Below are 22124 nucleotides of genomic sequence, written 5' to 3' on the forward strand. Positions count from 1 at the left end.
ACGATGAAGAAAATGATGCTGTGATCATTTGTATGGATACATAGAGTGAAGATTTGATCTAACCTTGAATGTTGACCTGTCTTTGTCTTCCTGCCAGGTGAAAGTGAGAGACGGTCAGCAGATTCAGAGCAGAGTGAGAGCTCTCGACACTCAGTACAAATCTCTGGTGTCTCTCAGCAGCAGCAGGTTCTCTTCTGTTTTCACTCCAACAGCTTCTGATTGATTAACTCATCAGCAACAGACCCAATACTCTCTGTTTGTCTCCTCTCCTCTCCTCTCCTCTCCTCTCCTCTCCTCTCCTCTCCTCTCCTCTCCTCTCCTCTCCTCCTCTTCCTCCATCAGGAGGAGACAGTTGGAGGCTCAGCTGAGGTTGTTTGAGTTCTTCCATGACTGTGAGGAGTTGGAGGCGTGGCTGTATGAGCGCTGGCTGAGGCTGCAGACCGCCGGACTGGGACGAGACCTGAACCACATCGAGCTGAGCCAACACAAACACAAGGTGGGACACACGAGTCATCGTACTCGACATCTTTAAGGATGCAGATGAAAGTATTTGAACAAACTGAAAGTCTCTCTGATCTGAATCAGTTCCAATCGATTCAATAAATCTGATTGATGCCGTGTCAGGTTCTGGAGGCGGAGCTTCAGGCCCAGGAGTCTCTGTATCAGGGGGTTCTGGCTCGAGGTCAGGACCTGCTGTCCAAACAGAGTCAGGTCAGCCAGCGAGCCATCCAGAAGTGGATCAGGACCCTGAAGAAGCAGTGGAGTCACATGACCGACGAGGCGACAGGGCGCCGCGACAGACTGCAGGCCGCCGCCGTCATCAAACAGGTAGAACGAGGAAACAGGAACCGAGCAGAATAGGAGGAAGGAAGAAGTTCTGTTGTTATTTATTACATGTTTCTCAGAGGGAGAATACAGCTTGAACACAGCCACACTAGCTGTGCCTAGCCTAGCGCTGAAGCTAAGCTATTGATTAACACAAACTGTTGTACGATTCACTCTCTCGTTTATTCAAAGTGAAGAAGCCACTGAGACTTCCCTCCGGCTCTCTGACGACCACAGCTGACTGCCCTCTCTCTGTTCAGTACTTTGCAGATGTGGCGGAGGCCAACTCCTGGCTGGGCGACAGGAAACCGCTGCTGACCAGCGAGGATCATGGGAAGGACGAGTCGAGCACGGCGGCGTTGCTGCAGCGCCACCTGCGGTTGGAGAAGGAGATGGCGGCCTACGGCTCGGAGATAAAGAGGCTGTCGGAGCAGGCGAGGAGCGCGGCGCAGCTGACGGCGCTGACTGTGAGTATAGAAGCTGATCGTAATCAGTCAGAGATTTTCATGTTTATTGATTTTTTATTGTGCTTTGTTATTTTTATTTACAGATTTAAACACTTTACATTGTTACTCTCTTTTAGTTTTTAATAAGCTTGTGATGATTTCTCACCTGCAGGTGTTTACATGACCTTTCATTATTAAAATAAAAAAATGGTTTAAAATATATATATATATGTTCATCACTTTATTGCTTTTAATATATTTTACAATCTTTATTATGTTTCTTTAGATTATATTTATAATTATTGACTTCTGCAGTATTTTTTCTGACTACGTTTACTGTGATTGTCATTTTATCTTCAGCTGATAGAGATTCAAAGTCACATCACTCTTCTCCTCTCTGCTGCTACGTGACAACTCAGAAGGCAGAAAACTGATTTTCACTTCACAGTTGATGTTTTTCTTCTAAAAACCGTCTCTCCTGGTGTAGGCGGAGCCTCAGCAGAGTAAAATGATCCAATACAGCGACTCCTCTGATGAGGAGGAGGGGCCAGGAGCGATGACATCACTATCACCTGGCGCCAGTAGTGGGAGGGGCTCTGGGAGCTCTCAGAGGGAGGACAGCAGGGCGAAGCTCCGTTTCAGATACAGCCGAGGTACAGGAGGTCCGCTCTGTCACTGCCACACAGCAGAGCATGATGGGAAATGACACAAGCTTCGACATGATGATGTTCGGTCACCAGGACAGTTAAAGCACAATACATCTTTATATACCATCATTATATGCCATCTTTATATACCAGTTGGTTATAATAGTTAGATTGCTGTTTTCGCTGCCTCAGATAGATTTGATAGATTTATATTTTGAATTGTTTTCTTCACATAAATAAAGACATTTCCACTCGTTATTGATGCAGAAAAGGCAGGTATTCATTAATAAAAAGGAAGATTGACCTCAGGTGGAGGAAAAGTTAAAATAAAAAATATCTGAAAAATGTGAAGTAATTTGGTCTGAACTGATTTCCAGGTCAGTATCAGTGGGATCGCAGTGAGATTGTGACGATCGTCAGCACTGAGCCGGATGGAGATCGAGTTCTGGCGAGAGACGGCCGAGGAAACCAGCAGCTCATCCCCACAACCTACCTGTCGCTGCTGCCAGCCGCTGTACGATCAGTAATCAATAATCAATAACATTTACATCAGTCTTACCTGTAGAGATCTTTTAGATCAATCTTCTTCTTCTTCCTCTCTCTGCTCAGGCTCCTCCCCCCACCCCGTCCTCCACCAATGGTGTGCCAGAAAGCCCGAGCAGGAAGTTGAGTCGTCCGAGGCGAAGCCGCTCGATGCGTCGCGGCACGGCTGAGATCCAGACAACATGGCTGCCAGATCCGCAGTACCAGAGGGACACTGTGGAGAGCACGCGGGCCAGCCTGGACCAGGACTACAACTCCCTGTACAACCTGGTCAAGGTGACAGGGGCATCGTGGGAAATGTAGTCTGATGATACTGTGAGGGACAAATTGAATGAAAAGACTTCATATTTGTTTGTTTTTGTGTCTGCAGTCGAAGACGAGGAGTCTGGAGGAGACGCTGCGTCTTCATCGATTCTACAACAGCTGTCAGGAGTTCGAGTCGTGGATGGAGGACAAGGAGAACGTCCTGAACACCTTCAGCACCGACGCCGACAACCTGGGAGTCGTTCAGGCCAAATACGAGGTACGAAGACTTCGCTCAGTGTGATACATTAACTTAAAGAATTTAAACCAGGTCATGTGTTAAAGGGATAGTACAACAACTTTGGGAAATAAGTTCTTTCTCTTGGAGATATTCAGATGGATCCAGATAGTCGCTCATTGGATTTTCTCTTTTTTGGACAGAGGTCTTGATTAATCTGATTCAGGCCTGATTGATTATGTTCTGTTGTTGAAGTTTTTCATCTCCAGTTTCAGTGTCTGAATTTCACCCAAACTTTTATTTAACTTCTAAAATGACCAACGGAACACGAACAGCTGGACTGGAGCCAATAAAAAACTTGAAAAAGATTTTAAAGAGGAAAATTCAAACCACATAAACTCAAATATCAACAAACTAGCCTGTGTTGACTTCCTGTTCCAGAACTTCCTGACTGAGCTGGCCAGTGGGCGTGGCCAGTTGGATGACATCATCAAAATGGCGGAGGAACTGGTGAAGAGCCGACACAGTAAACAGAGAGAGATCCTGGCCAGACAGAAGAGTGTGTCCAACAGGTACAGACTGAACATCAAACTGTACAGTGACGCTGATGATACTCACACTGCATATTATTGATCATCTATCGGTGATCAGTTATCTCACTCTGCTCTGACCTCCCGTCCCTCCTGTCTGCAGGTGGGATCGGATCCAGCAGCTGAAGGATGAGAAAGCACACGAGCTGCTGAGCACAGCGGACGTTCAGTCCTTCCTGCAGAGCTGCGAGGAGGCCAAAGCTCAGCTGCAGGATCAGCTGACCCGGCTCGACACCGTGGACGTGGGCTGCAGCTCCTTCACCCTGCAGGCCGAGGAGAAGAACCAGGCTCAGGCCCTCAGAGACATCCAGGCCCTGGAGGGCAAGATCGCCTACCTGAAGAGCGTCGCCAAGATGTACGGCTCTCATTTAGACTGAAGAAACCTCAGTTTCCTTTTCATGAAACCTTGTTGTTAAAAAGTTTGATTGATTCTGTATTTTCTTGCTGCCACAGTTTTATTGAAGACTTTGTCCGAATGGTTGAAGATCTGAAAGAAGAACAATCACGATGTTGATGAAAAGCAGACTATAAATATAATAACAGATATGTTCTCAGATTTGGGCCAGAAAGGGATAATTATGACCTGAAAAGCTGAAATGTTTTCATCAGCTGGTTTGATCTCCTCTGATGTTCGCTGTGTCTTGAGGTCCATGACATTATTTCCTGTCCTACAGGAAGAAGGACTGCAGTCCAGCAGAGAGCGCAGCCATCACAGAGGAGGTCCGAGGTCTGGAGGCTCTGCTGAGTCAGGTTTGACTTCAATTCATCATCACAGACTGAACTTTTACTTTCATGACATCATTTACTATAAATCAAAATATGTATGTAATCGAATGGTGAGCGATGAGTCAGTGCATCTCGCCTCTCGTTCTTACGTTTCTCCTGTTCTCTCGTGGACCAGCTGAAGCGTCAGGCGGCCGACAGACAGCGCCTCCTGGAGGAGGCCCGCAGGCTGCAGAGCTTCCAGCAGCAGGCCAAGGAGCTGCAGCGCTGGGCCGGCTCGGTCCAGGAGCGCCTCCTGCAGGAGGAGACGGCGACTGACGTGGCCTCGGCCGTGGCTCTGCTGGAGCAACACCAGGAGCTCCGGCTAGAGATGGAGGAGCAGAGGAACAGGTAGAGACTCTCTGTTCTCAGCAGAACCAGAAAGATGTTCTTGTGACTGAATTTACAAGAAGGAAAACTACATTTGATTTGAGCCACAGAGAAGTTCCACATTAATAACTGCAGGTGGACGTGATGTGTTCAGGTCGAATGAGTCCATCGTGTTTGTGTTTTCTCAGGCTGAAGGAGATGGAGACGTTGGGGAAGTCTCTTCAGAAGGGCTCAGCCAATGGGAAGACGGGGAGTGTTGACATCCAACAAACCCTGGACACCCTCACTGCTGACTGGTCCAAGCTCGACAAGATGTGGACCAGTAGGAAGGAGCTATTGGAGCAGGGGGTGGAGCTTCAGAGGCTGAACCAGGAAGGAGACCGGATCGAGGCGGCGCTGAGTGGACACGAAGCCCGACTGCGAGTCAAAGATGTTGGGGTGAGGACGCTTCACTCTGATCTGTTTTCATGGTCCTCATGATGTTTGGCACCAAGTTTCAAACAGTTTAAACGACTTCTGTGTGTTAATCAATGTGTGTTTATGGGTGCAGGACTCAGTGGACAGTGTCCACAGTCTGCTGGGCCGACAGGAGGAGCTGGAGGGTCTCCTGAAGGCTTTGGACCAGCAAGTCGATCATTTCACTGAACGCAGTCAGGAGCTCATCAACCAGCAGCACTACGCTGCAAAACAGTAAGAGAACAGAGACGCCACACAGACGTGGGGAGCAGCAGGTTCACTGCAGAAAACCCAAAACAACATTTGTATTGGATCTAATAATGTATGTTCATGCTATGTGTAGATAAACACAAACATTTTTTGTTCTTTAAACTCTCAAATATCATTTTAACATTGACCTGACACATCTGGTATTGTTCTGGCTGTAATAAGGAGGCAGATGGTCGCCCACCACCGAGTCCGGTTCTGCTCGAGGTTTCTGCCGTTAAAGGCAGTTTTGTCTCATCACTGTCGCCAAGTGCTGCTCATGAGGGAACTGTTGGGTCTCTGGAGATAATTTACTGACGGGTTATTGTTTAGACCTGCTCAATTTGAAAAGTGTCGTGAGATGACTTTTGTTGTGAATTGGTGCTGGACAGATAAAGACTGATTGATGAATGAACAGGTTTCAGTGAACTATGATGCAAAATCTGAATTATATCAAACGAAGGATTTTCAAATTTATGAAACAAAAACCTGCAGTAACTATGTTTTTTAGTTTTTGAATACATTTTGATTTCTTTTATGTGTCATGCTGTTTCAAAGCATCAAGGAGAGAAGCAAGAGCATCCAGACGGCCAACGGGAAGTTAAAGGAGAGCAGCAGGCAGAGGAGGAGTCTGCTGCTGGCCTCAAAGAAATATCAGGTATTATTATTTTATTATTTATCATGATGTTGGCCCAGATGCCTCAGTGGTTCTTATAGCACCACTGTTTCTGTTTGAAAGCTTCTTCACAGGCGTTCACTGGTGACATTTGCTGAAAACATTCCTTCTAGCAGAGGATGAACGTTTAGATTTTAATGATCCGTTACTACTTAACTCCACTGGCCATCAAAAACAGGACAAAATAAAGATCCATGTCCACATGTTCACCTCACCTCTGCCTGATGTTTGTGCTGCAGGAGTTCCAGAGAGATTCAGACGAGCTGCTGCTGTGGATGGAGGAGAAGTTTAAGGTGGCGGAGGACGAGTCGTACCGCGACCCCACCAACATCCTCCGCAAGCTGAAGAGACACGAGGCGGCTGAAAGGGAGATGCAGGCGAACCAGGTGTGGCTGGACAGACTGGTTCAGGTAAAGTTTTGCTCACTGGTTCCCAGTCTAACGACTGCTCGACTTCACTGACGTCACGTTGTGTAAACACAGCTAAAATAATGTGATGTGTGTCCAGCTGGGGCAGGAGATGCTTGCTGAAGAGCACTACAACAGTAAGAGCATCAGGAGGAAGACGACTCAGCTCAGCGGCCGCTGGAAGGAACTTCAGGACAAGATGGCCGACAGAGGAGACAAACTGAGACAGGCGGGACAGCAGGAGCAGCTGATGGAGCTGCTGCAGGTACAAACACTGAGATATTCACAGTGAATCACGGACTCAGCCTAACTATTAAACCACAATACTCATTTTCTAGATAATTGATCGCCTCCTTAACGAGCTGAGTATCTCTTGTTTTTCCAATTTAGATTCGTAAAGAAGCTCAACTACCAAAGGAAATGACGACAAATATGTTGATGAATGTCGTATAGATCACTGAACCTGAGCCTTCTGTAGTTTAACTCTCCTTCTCTCTCAGGATGCCAAGCTGAAGATCGAGGCCATCCAGTGGATGCTGAACAACGCTGCCAAAGGTCACGACCTCCGCTCCAGCCGTCAGCTCCTGAAGGTGAGGTCACATCAGGCTAACACTGAGTCTAGCGTCCTTACATACAGTAGTTAGCCTGTTAGCGGTCAGTAATTGCTGTGTTTCTGTGTGAAGGAGCATCAGCAGCTGGAGCAGGAGGCCAAGGAGCTGGCGGAGAAGATCAACTCCATCGTCAGCAGGGCCAAACACCTGGCCTCCAATCACTTCGACTCCCAGAGGATCCTCCAGGAGACCGACACCTACCTGACTCTGTGAGTCCACTCTGTTCACTCTGCAGGGGGGGTTAGCTGCAGTGAAACAGCAGGATCCACTTCAGTCCAGGTTGATTGTAGACTTTAGCAGGATGTTGGACGATGAGAACTGGCTTTATTTAAACAGAAAATAGGTACTATTCATTACAAAACAGGAAACTATCACCAGACAGTAAACTGAATACATGGGAGCAAATATCTGTCTGTAGTAACAATCTCACTCAACTTAAATACCTTAAACATTCAGATTTCTGCCAACAGAAACAAACAAAGAACAGATAACTCTTATCTTCACTCAGAGAAATAATTGCTTTTATTTGAAGATGCTAAAGGCAAATTAACGTGTTTGGAGCTGAATTAGCGGAGCAGCTTTGTTAGCAGTGATTCTTCAATCTGTATCGGGACAAGCACATCATTGGTTTAAGACTCACCTTCAAGCAGGAAGACCAGTTGTGGAGGGAATGCAAATCCCTGCCGCGCCGAGTCAAACTGAGTAGAGCCAGGCCGGCAGATGTGATGGAAAAACGGCACCCTCGAGAGTAAAATAGGAATTGGACAGGATTTTGTCCTCGGTTTATAGCGGGTGATGTTGATTTGGCGAACTTTGTGCTGCAGGTTCAAGTCTCTCCAGAAGCCTCTGGACCGGCGTCGAGCTCAGCTGGAAGCGTCGGTGCTGCTGTTTGGGTTTTATCACGACGTGGACCTGGAGCTCAGCTGGATCTCTGAACATGTTCCTGCTTCTGGATCGACGGGATACGACAAGTCTCTGGCTGGAGCCATCAGCCTCATGCAGAAACACAAGGTACCATCTGGATCACAGTTAATCACTTGTAACTTTTCTCATCTTTGTTCATGTCAACTGCTCAGATTGAGAAAATGATGGTGAAAGAGGTTTGTGAAATATTAAGATCTGTAATCGAGGTTTATCTGAACCTCTATAGGTCAGAATAACAGCTAAAACTAAGAATACCTGTTTGTTTGCTTTGTGTTCATGTAGGAGTTGCAGGCTGAAGTGACCGCCCACAAAAAATACCTGAACCACGTCCTGGAGAAGGGGCGGAGCCTGACGAAATCCAGCAAATCAGACGGAGAGGAAGTTCTCCAGAGGTGCCCTCCCCTCTGTCCTCATGGTCGACAGTTTTCTTTACATTTTATGTGAGAAAACACTTATTCTCCTTGTGGACTTTTGTTTTGCAGGTGCAGGCACCTGAGTGCAGAGTGGGAGGAGCTAGAGGAGGCCTGCACCAAGAGGGCAGCTCACCTGAGCAAAGCCATCACCAGAGAGCAGGTGAGAGGGACAGAGAGACACGTGTCGGCCCGTATCACGTGAAAGACGGCAGGATGTGACTGGTCTTGTGTCATGTGACTCTTAAAAGGGACAGGGAGAGGATGTTTGTTTGTGCTGAGTTTTCTCTGAATCGTCTCTCTAGCTGCTGTTGGACTGCTCAGAGCTGGAGTCCAGGCTGACCGAGACACTCAGTCTGGTGAACATCGACGATTACGGCAAAGACGAGCTGGCCACACAGAGTCTCATCACCAAGCACCAGGTACAACACACTGCATCTAACTGAAACATGAGGGGACCTCGGATCGTTCCCTGTGGCACTCCTACAGATTCCTTCTTTACATCTTGACTTTGCATTTATCCACGTTTCTCCTGCGTCTTTTGCACAGACTGAACAGCCAAATGTAGAGTGTGGTTTCTGTCTTTTTGTGAATATTAGTTTCAAACTTTTAAACTCACAGACTGTTCGATAGGGAAATGTGTCAGCATGTTGTATCCGTCAACATTGTCCTGATGTTTCCTTCGCTGCAGGTGGTGGAGGGCCAGCTGGATGTGCTGGAGGTGGAGGTGGAGCAGTTGGGTGACCAGGTGGAGCAGGCGGTTCAGAACTGGAGCCTGGAGGAGCTGAGCAGGCCCTACAGTCGCCTCAGCAGCCTGAAGCAGCAGCTGCAGCACCAGGCTGCTCTCAGGTAAACACTGAGTCATACTACTGTCAGATTACTCTGCTCACCTGTCCGTCTGTGTACCTGTGTGTCTTCACTGTCCATGTGTGTCCTGTCAGGGGTCAGAGGTTAAAGGAGGTCCTCAATCTCCACGAGTTCAGACGGGAGTCATCAGAGTTTGAGGACTGGATGAACCAGCAGAGACAGACAGCAGAGTCTCAGGAGCTGGGCAACGACTACCAGCATGTTCAGGTTACATCTCATTAACATCTCATTAACATCTCATTAACAGCAGCCTGTGTCAGAGCGCAGCAGGTGAGTCGAACCAGCTTGTTGCAGATATTTCATTATCTGTTTGTGTCTGCTTCAGCTGCTGCGTGGGAAGTTTGAAGGTTTCCTGAAGCAGCTGGAAGTCGGAGAGGAGAGACTGCAGAGCTGCAGCGACCTCGCTGCTCGACTGATCCGCAACAAACATCCACAGAGCTCAGCAGTCAGAGAGACGCTGCAGCTGCTCAGGTACGATGTGTTAGTGAAGGTCACCAGATCTTTTATGTCCTGACAAACTGTTTTTTAAAAAGATAGGATTTTACAACAGGCGGGATGGAGGGAAGAAATACTGGAGGAACTCCACTCCTGCTTTTGATTTCAGTGGCTGAAGTTGATGTTCAGTTTGATCAGTTCTGATTCTGAATAAAAATTGTGACCAAATTCACAAAATGTTTGACGTAATCATCTACACTGACAAACCAAACCCCCCAAAACACTAAGCTTTTTGTTTGATTGGTCTTCCTTCCTGTCTCCTCGCTCTCTCTATCGTTGTGTTGATTCTGATGTTGTTTGTTTGCAGTGCATGCTGGGAGGATTTGAATAACGTGGCCAGGGAGCGTCAGGATCAGCTGCAGAAAGCTGAGGAATGTAACCGCTTTTACCAAGACCTGACCGACGCGCTGAGTCTCATCAAGGTCACTGTCTATAAATCCGTCACATCCGTCCATCAATACGTAAAGACTTTCTGCTGAAGTCTCCCTCTCCCTCTCTCTGTAGGAGCGACAGAAGAGCATCCCTGATGACGTGGCGAAGGATTTGCGAGGAGTGACGTCACAGCTGAGGAAACATGAAGCTCTGCTCCACGAGCTGGCAACCACAGAGCAACAGGTACAGACACACAGACGAGAGTTAACGATCCATCCAGTCACAACAGCTGAGCAGGAAGTGCTGTTTTCTCAGTTACAGGCTCAAAACTTTAAACAACATGTTTCAGAAGAAAACGGTTGTTTTGGGGATTTGAGTTGTGGCTGCTGCTGGAGACAGACAATAAAATGTTCTTTCACACTGATGTTGTTGGTGATGATGTATTTTGTGTGTGCTGCAGTTGCAGGAGCAGCTGGATGCTGTCGACTCCATCCTGCACCTCTGCACGCCTCAGCTGAAGCTCCGTCTGGAGGAAGTGCAGCAGGAAGTGGTGGAGCGGTGGGAGGAGCTCCGACGCCACGCAGAGCAGAGGGAGGAGGAGCTAAAACTGGCGTGCCAAAGATACCAGTTCCTCAACACGGTGAAGACAGACGGGCTGACAGAGGGATGATTAAACATCATTAATAATCCCATCATGCTCCTCAGATCTTACCCATGTGTCTTTGTGCTCTCCAGGCGCAGGACTACTTCCTGTGGTGCAGCCAGCTGATTGGTGCGATGGCTGCCGAGGAGACCATCAGCGATGTGGCGACCGCCGACCTCCAGCTGGCGCAGCACCAGCAGCTGTGGGCCGAGATGGAGGCCAGGCAGGAGACGTACCGGCAGGCTGTGGACATGGGAGAGGAGCTGCAGACGCAGGACAGGACCAACAGGAAGGAGGTGAGAGTTTAAATCCCTGGATGTGTCAGTGCGGTCTGGTGTCAGAGGACATTACCTGTGATCGTTTGTGGTTCCTCAGGTGTCGGAGAAGCTGAAGGCGTTGCAGGCGGAGCGACAGAAACTGGAGCAGCAGTGGAACGAGAAACAACGCTGGCTGGAAACTGTTCACCTGGAGCAGGTGTTCTACAGAGACGCTAACAGCATGGACAAAACGTCCAGCTCACAGGAGGTACACACACACACACACATGTGCACACACGCACGCGCGCACGCACACACACACACACACACACACACTCTTGAGTTTGTTCTCCAGAGGAAATGACATCACATTCAGCGTCTGATCAGCTGTCCTCTCCTCAGATCCTGCTGCAGAACAGCACTCTGGGAGACACGGTGGACGAGACGGAGGGTTTGATCAAACGCCACGAAGCTTTTGAGAAGCTGCTCAGCTCGCAGGAGGAAAAGGTGTGACCTGCTCCTGTCTTCTTTCTCTTTCACTCTTTCACTGCAGCTGACTGTCATTTCATTATCCACTCATTTTTCATTAGTCAGCTGATCCGTTAATCTCCAGATAGTCAAAGAATAGTAAATACAGAAATTTTAGTGTTTCAAGTAAAAAGTCACTCAAACTTTTGACACTTATGGGTAAATGGAGAATTAAAGAAGACATTTTTAAATGTAGATGCTGTTGGTGTGGTTTATTTAGCTTGTTATCATTGTTGTTAATGTAGATATGTATGTGTCTAAATAAACAGGAGTTTATTACAGGATCTCGTCTTTAGGCCGACGATCATGAGCGTTAACCTCGTGGTGACGTGCTGCTCTCTTCATTCAAATCTTCCCTCCGTATGTTCGGTGCAGCTGTCGTCTCTGAAGGAGCTGTCCGAGCGGCTGAAGAAGCAGCTGAGCAGAGAGAAGAGCGGCCGGGTCCAAACCAAACTCAGAGCCCTCGTCCAGAGACGTGACAGGATCAAGGAGCTGTCCGTCAAACGCAGGGAGGAGCTGGAGCTCTCCAGGATGCTGTGTGTCTTCAACAGAGACGTCGGCGCGGTAATCACAGACTTTCCTTCTCAGTTGTGTCAGTGTAAGTGGTTTTCTTCTGCAGCTGCAGTATGTTCAGTACACTTGTCTGTCTGTCCGTCTGTCAGGCTGAGGAGTGGGTGTCTGAGCGGATGCAGAAGATGGCGGAGGACGGTAAAGCCGACCTCAGTAACCTTCATGCCAAGATGAAGCTCCTGCAGAAACATCAGGTGTTTGAGGCCGAGATCCTGGCTCACAGCGAGATCATCAGCTCTGTTCTGCAGGCCGGAAAGGAGCTGGTCTCACTCCGACACCCGAGGTCCAAGGAGGTGAAGAGGAGCGCAGCTGCCCTGGAGCTCCACTGGGAGGAGCTGAAGAAGGCCATGGCCAACCGAGGGAAAGCTCTGGAAGACAACAGAGACTTCCTGGAGTTCCTGCAGAAAGTGGAAGAAGTGGAGGCCTGGATCAGACAGAAGGTGGGAGACGGAGGGATGGTGGATGGATGGGTGGTGTGTTTGCAGAGGATAATGTGTGTCTCTGACCTGCCTGTGTTTCAGGAGGTGATGATTAACGTTGGAGATGTTGGGGAGGATTATGAACATGGAGTTCAGCTGCTAAAGAAACTCAGCGAGTTCAGAGGAACTGGAGACGGGGTGAGAGAGCAGCGTGGTGCTGTGAAGCTCCACAGGTGTTTTGTGGACTGAGGAGATAATGACTGAATTAAAATGTTTGGGTGAACCGTTCTGTTAATGTGCAGGACATGACGGTGGACGACGCTCACATCACAGCCATCAACAGACTGGCAGCCAAACTGGAGAAGAGACAGAGCGCTGATGAGCTGGTGACTGTTCGACAGAGGAGACAGCAGCTCAACGACAGGTGACACTCGCAGGTATCCTCACCTCTCTGGGCGGATTAAGAATGTAAAAAACCCTAAAAACGTTTCGTCTCTCCAGGTGGAGCAAGTTTCACGGAGATCTGAACAATTACAAGAAGAAGCTGGAGGGGGCGCTGGTGATCCACGGCCTGATCAGAGAGCTGGAGGAGGTCAGAGACAGAGCCAACGAGAAGGTCAGTCACGTGAGGCTGCAGGAAAACTACCTGTCAGATGTTCTTCTGAGACTAACACAGGACGTTGTGTCTGTAGATGATGCTGCTGCAGGGTCAGGACTGTGGGTTTGATGTGGACAGCGTGGAGAACCTGATCAGACGCCACGAGGAGACAGAGAGGGAGGCCGGGGTCATCCAGGAGAGGTCACAGGTGAGCTGGTCCTTCTGGTCCTAAACCGTTTATGGATCTGCAGCAGTGTTTTAAGACTGACTGAGCAAGTTTCTCTAAATCACACACTTAATCTGCATCTTGGAAATGTTAAAGATGGCAGTGTCCAGACTTTGTCATACAGTGTTTATTTTGGGAGCTATTTGAGATTTAGTGATAATTATCACTGGAAGCCAAGCGGAGGAGAACATGAGATTGTTTTAGTGAGAGTCTCCTGACCTGCTCCATGTCTCAGGCTTTGAAAAACACTTGCTTTGGTTTTACTTTTGTGAAGTTTCGCACACTTGTGCCACCAGTCAGCAGCCAACATGGACGATGGGAGACTCATTTATGAGGTTGACCAAATATCACAGTAAACAAATCACAAAAAAGAATCATTCTAGTTGTGGAAAAGATTAAAACATAAGAAGTGATGTTAGTCATGAATAAAAATAAATTAGAGACATCTCATTGCCAAAAGTGTTTCTGGACACATTTTTGTGTTTTCTCTGCCGGAGTTCGATTGCTGTCTGTATTTTATTGAGAGGAGGAAGCATCATTGAGACAACAGAGTTCCTATCCTGGAGATTTAGGAGAGTTTCTGAAGTCCTGAAAACCCAGTGTTTCTGTTTGGTCCTGGTCCAAAGTGAGCTCACTGAGGCACCTTACTTTCTCTCCAAGCATATTAAAAAAATCCAACATTGAACGTTGGCTGTAAGAGTTGTAGTTCTGCTTGAGGAGACCCGGAGGAGACTGACACAGAGCTGGTGGTCATGGACTGTCTTCCCTCTCTGGTCTTCTCAGGCTCTGGAGAAGGAGGTGTCGGATCACCTGAGGACTCGGTCAGGGATGAACGACAAGCTGAAAAACAAACAGAAGGAGGTCCAGAAAACTCTGAAGACTCTGGACAAGGAGGTGAAACTCAGGTGATGGAGAGTTTATTAATATATTTCAATTAAATGTGAATGATTTAAGGACTGTCGTTATTGTCAGTTAACCTGAGCTGATGACCTGTTTTAGGAAGGAGAATCTGCAGGAGGCCCACCAGCTGCAGCTGTTCAAAGCCAACCAGCGCCTCCTGCTGGAGTGGAGTGTCAAGCAGAGCGGTGAGATGGCAGAGAAAGGCCTTCCCAAGACCAGAGCCGAGGCTGACCGGGTCATCGTCGAGCATCAGGACTGGAAGGTGAGTCGTCAGCTCAGTTTTGACCAGATGTAACAGTAAAGTGTTGAAACTGATCTGTGATGTTTCCACAGACGGAGATCGACGCCCGTGCCGAGCGCACCGACTCTGTCCGGGACTTCGGTCTGGGTCTGATCCAGTCTGATCACAGTTCAAAGGCAGAGATCCAGAAAGCCCTGAATCAGCTGGAGGAAGCCAAATCCAGCCTGGACCGAGCCTGGATGAACCGAAGCACGACCCTGGAGCAGGCCCGAACCCTGCAGGTGATGTCAGGTTAACTTAAGGGAGACGATGAGTATCATGTGTCACATTTACTGTGCAGAGCTAAAGTCAGCTGTAACTCCTCTGACCTGAGCTGAGTAACTCAAACTCAGCAGCTCTCAACATCTTCTAACCCTGGACCACATTTTAAAGTTACCAAGTACGTCTACTTCATTTTGATTTCAAGCTGCTCGTACTTCACTTGAGTGTTTCAGTGTTTTATTGCCTTAAAGCTACAACGAGGAGTTTTTATCTGGTTATGAAACAGTCTCAGTTTGATACTGATGCCTCTCCATGACCTACATGAGCAAACGACACCATCAGAGAGAGTTACTATGTCAAGTTACAGTGAGGAGATTTTTCTGTGGATCATTTTCACATTATATTTTTGTGGTTTTCACGGTGGAAACAGTACCACTTTTGTCCTCAGGGGTCTCCACAATCAACAAAATATCAGAGTTTCTTGTAGCAGCTTTAAACTTTTAACATTTTTCTGGCAAATCAAAGTGATTTACATAATAAAGCCATCACATCTTCTCATCAGTTTTATTGATTTTGGGTTAATGTGGCTCGTTGTACTCACTGGTCCTCCATCCTGCAGGTCTTCCTGGCCTCTGTGGAGCAGTGTGAGAGCTGGCTCAGCAACAAGGAGGCCTTCCTGTCCAATCAGGACCTGGGGGTGAGAACCACCGCTCTGTCTTTTGGGGTTTATGTTAGCGATCAGCATTAATCTGATCCAGCTTCTCTCGTGTTGGTGCAGAGCTCAGTGACGGAGGTGGAGACTCTGCAGAGGAAGCAGGCTCAGTTTGAAGAGGCTCTGGAGGCTCAGGTAAAGCAGCTGGACGAGGTGGACAAACTGGGACAGACGATGATCCAACAGAACCACTACGACTCTGACAACATCAGAGCCAAGAGCAGAGCGCTCGCTACCAGGTGAGGAGATCCGCTGACATCATCACACCTGTTCACCTCGTACAGAAGAGTGTTTACCTGTCACCTGTCTGTCTGTCTGATCACCTGTCTGTCTGTCTGTCTGTCTGTCTGTAGGCTGAGCCAGCTGCAGCAGCAGAGCAGATCTCGTCACAAAGCTCTGGATCGGTCGCTGCAGCTGCAGCAGTTCCTGTCCAGCAGCTACCAGGTACTGGATTGGACTCTAAATCCTACTGTGGTGGACTTTGATATTAAACTTTTGTTCCTTTTCCTGTTTAGTCTCTTAACTTTTACAAATGACTTGTATTTAAATGTGTAAATACATTTTCTTGTACCAGTATTTTGTATTTTATTTTCATCTATCTAATAAGCAAGGTCTTGTCATTTGTGCCGATATTAATACATTGTTAATTGGTTAAATTCTTAATGGCAATTATGCCTAACATATTAAATACATACTTACACATTAATTCAGACTTATATTTATTTTTTGATCTTCTGTACTGTCTGTCTGTCTTCATGTGCTCTAAGTTCTCTAAACCTGTTTCTGCTAAACTCAGATGAGTGTGTGTTTACTCTGTGTGTATTAAATGTGTGTGTTTTCCAGGTGTGTGTGTGGCTGAACGAGCGTAATGCCGTGGCGTTGGATGAGAGCTGGAGGGAACCAACCAACCTTCAGGCCAAAGTGCTGAAACATCAGAGCTTCGAAGCCGAGATCCTCGCCAACCGCTACAGAGTGGACGCCGTCAGCAAGGTGGAGTGTGTGTGTGTGTGTGTGTGTGTGTGTGTGTGTGTGTTTTCAATAATATACACACAGTCGATTTTAATGTTAACAGTCCTCCGACGTCATATCTACTCCGTCACACGTGATGCTGTGAACAAGTCACTGTGTTTGATGCAAGCTACTAAATGATCTTCTTTCTCCAGTTTTGTGTGTTTCGCTGAAGGTCGTTCAGGCTCGTCCAATCATTCATTTGTTCATTGACCATGCAGAGAGAAAGCCTGTAGTAATATAGTCACATGGAGAGAGAGCAGGGTGTCATCTGCAAAATACCGATAGCTGATTTTAATACTTTACTAACTGGAAGCCAAGCGAAGGAGCAAACATAAGACGGTTTCAGTTTCAGAGTGAGAGTCCCCTGACCTGCTCCATGTCTTGTTTGTTTTTTGATATATATCACGAAGCAGCCGTTATATTTCAGTTTGTCGGACAGTAAAAGTTGGACCTGTGTGGTGATGTCACGTCTCTGTGCAGGAAGGAGAGAAGCTGCTGTCTGACTCGCGTTCAGCTGAAGCGAAGGTTCGACCTCGACTCAGAGAGCTGACGGACAGCTGGGACGCTCTGATCCACAACTGTAAGGAGAAGAAGACCAGACTGCAGGAGGCCTACCAGGTGAACACGTCCTGATTCATTCAGGATCCGTCTGCTCGTTTTGTCGGAAAATATTGTGGCGAGGCATAAAGTTGCCTCAGCAATCTATAAAATGTAACTAAGATAACTGAGTGAAATGGGCTTTAAACGTTCGGTGTGTGTGTGTGTGTGTGTGTGTGTTTTCCAGGCGCTGCAGTTCCAGCGCTCATTGGACGACATGGAGCAGTGTGTGGCCTCAGTGGAGGGCGAACTGGCCAATGAGGACTGTGGAAGCGACCTGCCGTCTGTCAACAGGCTGCTGAAGGCCCTGCAGGGTCTGGAGGAGGAGATGGACGGACACAGAGACAGAATCCAGGTACGCAAAGTCCACTTCCTGTCTCACAACAGAGAGTAGTGTTGGAATATTTGATTTGGTTTTTAAAGCAGCTGATATTTAATCATGTTTTTAAATTGAACAGGGTCTGGTGGAAACGGCGAAGAGCTTCCACTCTCAGGGAAACTTCCTGGCCGAGGAGATCCAGATCCGAGTGGCTCACACCATCAACAGGTCTGATAAGAGTTTATGACATGTGAGAAATCTGGATGTGGTGTTATTCAGTTTTTTTTCCGTAGAAGCAGATTTAAATCACAAACCTATTCAGGGAGACATTTAAAAGTCAGTCTTAAAGATTTATTTTCACAAAAATCTCCATCTGGATTCTCTGTTCTCACTGTGACACTAACTGTGAATCCAAAATACTGCGAGAGAATATCGATATAAACACTGAATACACAAACTGTGTTTCTGCCTCAACTTCAACACTTTTTCACTTTCACGTTTAATTAGAATTTTTCAGTTTCAGTGTTGGAAACTGCAAAAGAGGAAAGAAACAGACACTTAATTTGAGGAGAAGATAACTCGATACTAGTGAAACAATCTGTCCACGCAGCAAGATAATCTCACTTGACAAGAAATCTTAAATCAAGTTGGTTTTGTCTTGAAATAAGTTGACTCTGACGGTGTTAAAATGTTTGAAATAAGTAGAAAATGATGGTTTTTAGATCAAATGACTTGAGATCAGACTGGCCGCAGGACAGTCATCCTTAATTTAAGCACGCTAAAATAAATGATGACCACGGGAGAAGAAAAATGAAGCTGGAAAAGTACTTCTTATACTTGAGACAAGTTCCTTTTCAGTGAATTACTCGGTTTTAAGATTACCTGATTAATTGCAGTATAAAAGACATTCATGAGCAAAATGATTTAAGGATATACAGTGAACTCAAAGATAGAAACTACTAAATACCTCTGAAGACAACAGAATTAATCTCATATTTCCAGATGTCAGATTTTAAATCTCAGAACTTTTTGCATTAAAACTGCTCTTGTTTGTGTCCGAGATGAACTAAGATGCGACCCAGGTGGTGACGAACTGGAATAACCCATTTACATGATCTCTGGAGGTGTCACTAACAGTTGTGTGTGAACATGTCCTCTGTCAGATACAACAGTCTGTCGGCGCCCCTGCAGAGTCGGAGGGAAACCCTGGAGGCCTGGCAGGTTCTGTTCCAGTTCTACAGAGACCTGGAGGAGGAGGCGGCCTGGCTGAGCGACAGACTGCCCTCCATCACTGCTAAAGACTGGGGGAGCTCGCTGAGCGGCAGCCAGCAGCTGCTGCACAAACACCAGGTGCTCAACTCGTACTGAAACCACAACAAGCAACAGATGCATAGAGAGCATTTTATTTTGATACTCAACGACTCAACTTCCTGTTTGAAATGAAAATGTTTTTTTCTTGCTCAGGCTGTGATGCAGGAGATCTCAGGCCGCGCCCCATTGGTCCAGGCAGTTCAGGAGGCGGGGCATAGTCTGGTGAGGAGACGTCACTCATTGCTAAAACTGCCTCAAACTGGCTTTTATTTTGAATAACTAGGTCCATTCCTGGTTTCCTGTTAACATACAGTGATTGTTGGGGCTTTTATTTTGAAAAACTTAGCTCATCCTGACTTCCCTACTAAGATAGTTACTGACAGGATGAGGCTAGTTTTTCCTGGTAAGACACAATTACTGCACAGGGCATTTCTTTTGAAAACCTACCTCCAGTTCCTGTGAAGCTGTCTGGGGGTTTTATTTTGAAAATGTACCTCTATCCCTTGTTTCCTGTTAAGATAGAGTTACTTTATGGGACTTTTATTTGCAAAAAATCAAAGCAGTGTTGGAATGTAACTAAGTATATTTACTCAAGTACTGTAGTTTTACTTGAGTATTTACTCGAGTATTATACTTTTCATGCTACTTTCTGCTTCTACACCATCACACATCAGAACTTGTACTCCTACATTTATCTGACAGCTTCAGTTACTTTACAAATGATTTTACACACAAAACATGAAAATGTACGAGCACAATTTAAACTTTGAATACTTTTGAAAACTAGTACTATTTCCTGATTATACTTAGTACGTAGTACTTTTACTTAAGTTAAGGATCTGGTTACTTCATTCACCACTGGCTAAAACTCTCTTAAATCACAAGCTGGAGAAGACGTTTACTACAATCATCATATTGACGCCTGCAGGTCAGAGGTCGTCACTTTGCGTCTCATGACATCACGGAGCGTCTGGAGGAGTTAAAGCGTCTCCACGAGGAGCTGATGACGGAGGCGGAGAAGAAGGAGAAGCTCCTGCAGGAGGCGCTCCGCATCCACACCTTCCTCAATGAGGTAAGTTATTTACATTTTTGCGTTTGTATGTGAGCAAGTTTGAGTTGATTAACGTGTCTGTGTGTGTCGAGGTGTCCGAGCTGCAGCTGTGGTCGGAGGAGCAGCGGGCGGGTTTGGAGTCACGGGACTGTGGGAGGAGCGAGGAGGCGACGGAGGCTCTGCTGAGGAGGCTGGACTCTGTGGACGTGGAGCTGGAGAACCAGAGGAGGACGGTGGAGAGGCTGCAGGAGGGCGGAGCCTCGCTGCAGCACCTCGGACATCCCAACAGGTAAACACACACACAGCAGGCTGACCTGTACGAACACCTGTACACTCAGGAGGTCACACCTGACTGTTGGACAGAGGACTTAATACACGGCTCATTAGATTTGTTTATAATCTTTATAAATCTCAAACTGTTTGCTGTTTTAATTTGAAAAGTCTTCTGTGTGTCTCAGCCACCTGGTCACGGAGTCCCTCCCTGACGTCCTCGAACACTTTGACGCTCTCCTCCGACTCTCCTCCGCCCGTCGCACGGCTCTGGAAGACCAGCTCCGCCTCTACGTGTTCGAGAGAGAAGCTAAAGAACTACAAACATGGCTGACGTCCAAGAAGGCTGTGGCAGAGTCCAAGGACTGCGGACAAGACCTGGAGGATGTAGAGGTGAGTAAAGATCATCAGGCACCAAAAGTTAGTTTCTTGATGTTCTTGACATTTTCATATTCAACATTTCTTCTGCTAAATGAAAAAACATTTCTAAAATTAAAAAAAAAATCAAGTTGTGGGACTGGTGCTGAAACTCCGTCTTCATCCTCTTCTTGTCCCTCCCTCCACCTGCAGGTCCTTCAGAAGAAGTTGGAGGTTCTGGTGTCAGAGATGTCCGGTCTGGGTCGGAGCCGGCTCACCTCAGTACAGCAGCTGGGCAGAGGACTGAAGCAGGACGGGAAGGCCCGGAGGAGGGACGAGGCCCTCAGCAGGCTGTGGGACGACCTCAACAGCAGCATCAGGACCAGAGAACAGGTCGGTGAATAACACAGTGATGTGATGCTCAGGAGGGAGGTGGAGAGGGTGACGGTCTGTCCTGTGTCCTCCAGACTCTGCAGGCAGCGAGGGAGGTTCATCAGTTCAATCACGATGTGGACGAGCTGAAGGGCTGGATGGCTGAGAAGGAGGCTGTGCTGGACTCAGAGGACCAGGACCTGAACTCCATCCAGACTCTGCTGAGGCAGCACGAGGCACTCGAGGTAGGAAACACCCAGAAATCTGAATTCATGAAGTAAGTAGAAACTAAAACTGTCGGACAGAAAGCTCATGGTTCAGTTCAGTTCAGTTCGGTTTGGTTAAATGACCTTTAGCATCATCAGTACGACACCTGTTCACCTGCCTTGCTGTTAATGTCTCCCTCAGAGGGACCTGGTTCTGATCTCTGAGGAGGTGACCAGGAGCAGAGAGGAGGGCCGGGCTCTGAGCAGACGGCAGCCTCAGGCCAGAACCGCTGTGAGTCAGAGGCTGGAGGAGCTGGAGACCTGCTGGTCCAGCATCCAGGACAAGGCCTCCCAACGCCGCGCCAGGCTGGGCCAAGCTGAAGACGTGCAGAAATACTTATCCCACTGGACTGAGCTCATGTAGGTTCTCCGATCATCAGCAGGGCTGCCGCCAACCCAGAGACACAAACAGAACCATCAAACGTTTCCTGTTAAGATACAGTTGCTGTCTGGGGCTTTTATTTTGAAAACCACGTATTATCTTTAGGTTTTGATGTGTTATAGACACATTTAAATCTTTTAAAGACACATGAGCGGTTACTTCCTGTCACGTGACAGGATGTTGATTATTCTGAACATCATAGTGAAGCAGATCCTGTCTGTGTTGATGAAACTGGGCGTCCATCTTGTGTCTCAGGGCCTGGCTGAGGGAGATGCTGTCTCTGGTCCGAGGGGAGGTTCTGACTGTGGAGGGAGCCGACCTGCAGCAGCTCATTAAAAAGCACGAGGAGTACCGCCTCCTGATTGACAGACAGCTCAGCAAATCAAAGGCCATGAAGGAGGAGGGGCGGCGCCTGATGGACAAAGGACACTTCATGTCCCAGGAGGTAAGATCTAAAATCTCAAATCTGACTTCTGAGCTGACATCCCGATCCTCTGACTCGTCTCCTGTCGTCCTCGTAGGTGGAGGAGCGAGTCTGTGAGCTGGAGGAGCTGGAGGTGCGGGTGGAGAAGGTGTGGGAGGAAACCAGATTCCTGTATGAGGAGGAGCTGGAGATCTTCCTCCTGCAGAGGGAGCTGGAGCAGGCGGAGCGCTGGCTGAGCTCCTACGAGAACACACTGACGGCTGAGGACTACGGGGTAGGTCCAGACTCTGTGGGCACTGACAGTCCAGACGGACACTCCCA

At 47.6% G+C, this 22124-nt stretch overlaps 1 protein-coding gene across 1 annotated transcript in view; it reads left to right on the plus strand.

Moving 5' to 3' along the window:
* The window catches only part of sptbn5 (spectrin, beta, non-erythrocytic 5), a 44112-nt gene that overhangs the window by 13412 nt on the left and 8576 nt on the right, over positions 1-22124 (plus strand). The window contains exons 14-71 of the mRNA XM_073483049.1: positions 98-186; positions 343-496; positions 625-828; positions 1086-1292; positions 1759-1924; positions 2296-2432; positions 2528-2737; positions 2832-2984; positions 3384-3514; positions 3636-3887; positions 4207-4282; positions 4434-4645; positions 4813-5062; positions 5175-5314; positions 5885-5984; positions 6242-6412; positions 6510-6674; positions 6910-6999; positions 7093-7229; positions 7845-8031; positions 8227-8336; positions 8427-8517; positions 8660-8776; positions 9046-9203; positions 9296-9428; positions 9547-9692; positions 10024-10138; positions 10221-10331; positions 10549-10728; positions 10824-11027; positions 11107-11256; positions 11391-11495; positions 11892-12080; positions 12179-12526; positions 12608-12703; positions 12808-12929; positions 13007-13121; positions 13198-13311; positions 14113-14234; positions 14329-14491; positions 14563-14751; positions 15351-15428; positions 15510-15682; positions 15797-15887; positions 16287-16433; positions 16935-17072; positions 17239-17406; positions 17510-17598; positions 18534-18720; positions 18835-18903; positions 19610-19753; positions 19825-20021; positions 20191-20395; positions 20573-20752; positions 20827-20976; positions 21140-21357; positions 21635-21824; positions 21901-22077. Coding sequence (XP_073339150.1) covers positions 98-186; positions 343-496; positions 625-828; positions 1086-1292; positions 1759-1924; positions 2296-2432; positions 2528-2737; positions 2832-2984; positions 3384-3514; positions 3636-3887; positions 4207-4282; positions 4434-4645; positions 4813-5062; positions 5175-5314; positions 5885-5984; positions 6242-6412; positions 6510-6674; positions 6910-6999; positions 7093-7229; positions 7845-8031; positions 8227-8336; positions 8427-8517; positions 8660-8776; positions 9046-9203; positions 9296-9428; positions 9547-9692; positions 10024-10138; positions 10221-10331; positions 10549-10728; positions 10824-11027; positions 11107-11256; positions 11391-11495; positions 11892-12080; positions 12179-12526; positions 12608-12703; positions 12808-12929; positions 13007-13121; positions 13198-13311; positions 14113-14234; positions 14329-14491; positions 14563-14751; positions 15351-15428; positions 15510-15682; positions 15797-15887; positions 16287-16433; positions 16935-17072; positions 17239-17406; positions 17510-17598; positions 18534-18720; positions 18835-18903; positions 19610-19753; positions 19825-20021; positions 20191-20395; positions 20573-20752; positions 20827-20976; positions 21140-21357; positions 21635-21824; positions 21901-22077 — 8910 coding nt within the window. The remainder of the gene's footprint in view (positions 1-97; positions 187-342; positions 497-624; positions 829-1085; positions 1293-1758; positions 1925-2295; positions 2433-2527; positions 2738-2831; positions 2985-3383; positions 3515-3635; positions 3888-4206; positions 4283-4433; positions 4646-4812; positions 5063-5174; positions 5315-5884; positions 5985-6241; positions 6413-6509; positions 6675-6909; positions 7000-7092; positions 7230-7844; positions 8032-8226; positions 8337-8426; positions 8518-8659; positions 8777-9045; positions 9204-9295; positions 9429-9546; positions 9693-10023; positions 10139-10220; positions 10332-10548; positions 10729-10823; positions 11028-11106; positions 11257-11390; positions 11496-11891; positions 12081-12178; positions 12527-12607; positions 12704-12807; positions 12930-13006; positions 13122-13197; positions 13312-14112; positions 14235-14328; positions 14492-14562; positions 14752-15350; positions 15429-15509; positions 15683-15796; positions 15888-16286; positions 16434-16934; positions 17073-17238; positions 17407-17509; positions 17599-18533; positions 18721-18834; positions 18904-19609; positions 19754-19824; positions 20022-20190; positions 20396-20572; positions 20753-20826; positions 20977-21139; positions 21358-21634; positions 21825-21900; positions 22078-22124) is intronic.

The sequence above is a fragment of the Pagrus major genome, chromosome 16, assembly GCF_040436345.1.
Source record: "Pagrus major chromosome 16, Pma_NU_1.0".
NCBI lineage: Eukaryota > Metazoa > Chordata > Actinopteri > Spariformes > Sparidae > Pagrus > Pagrus major.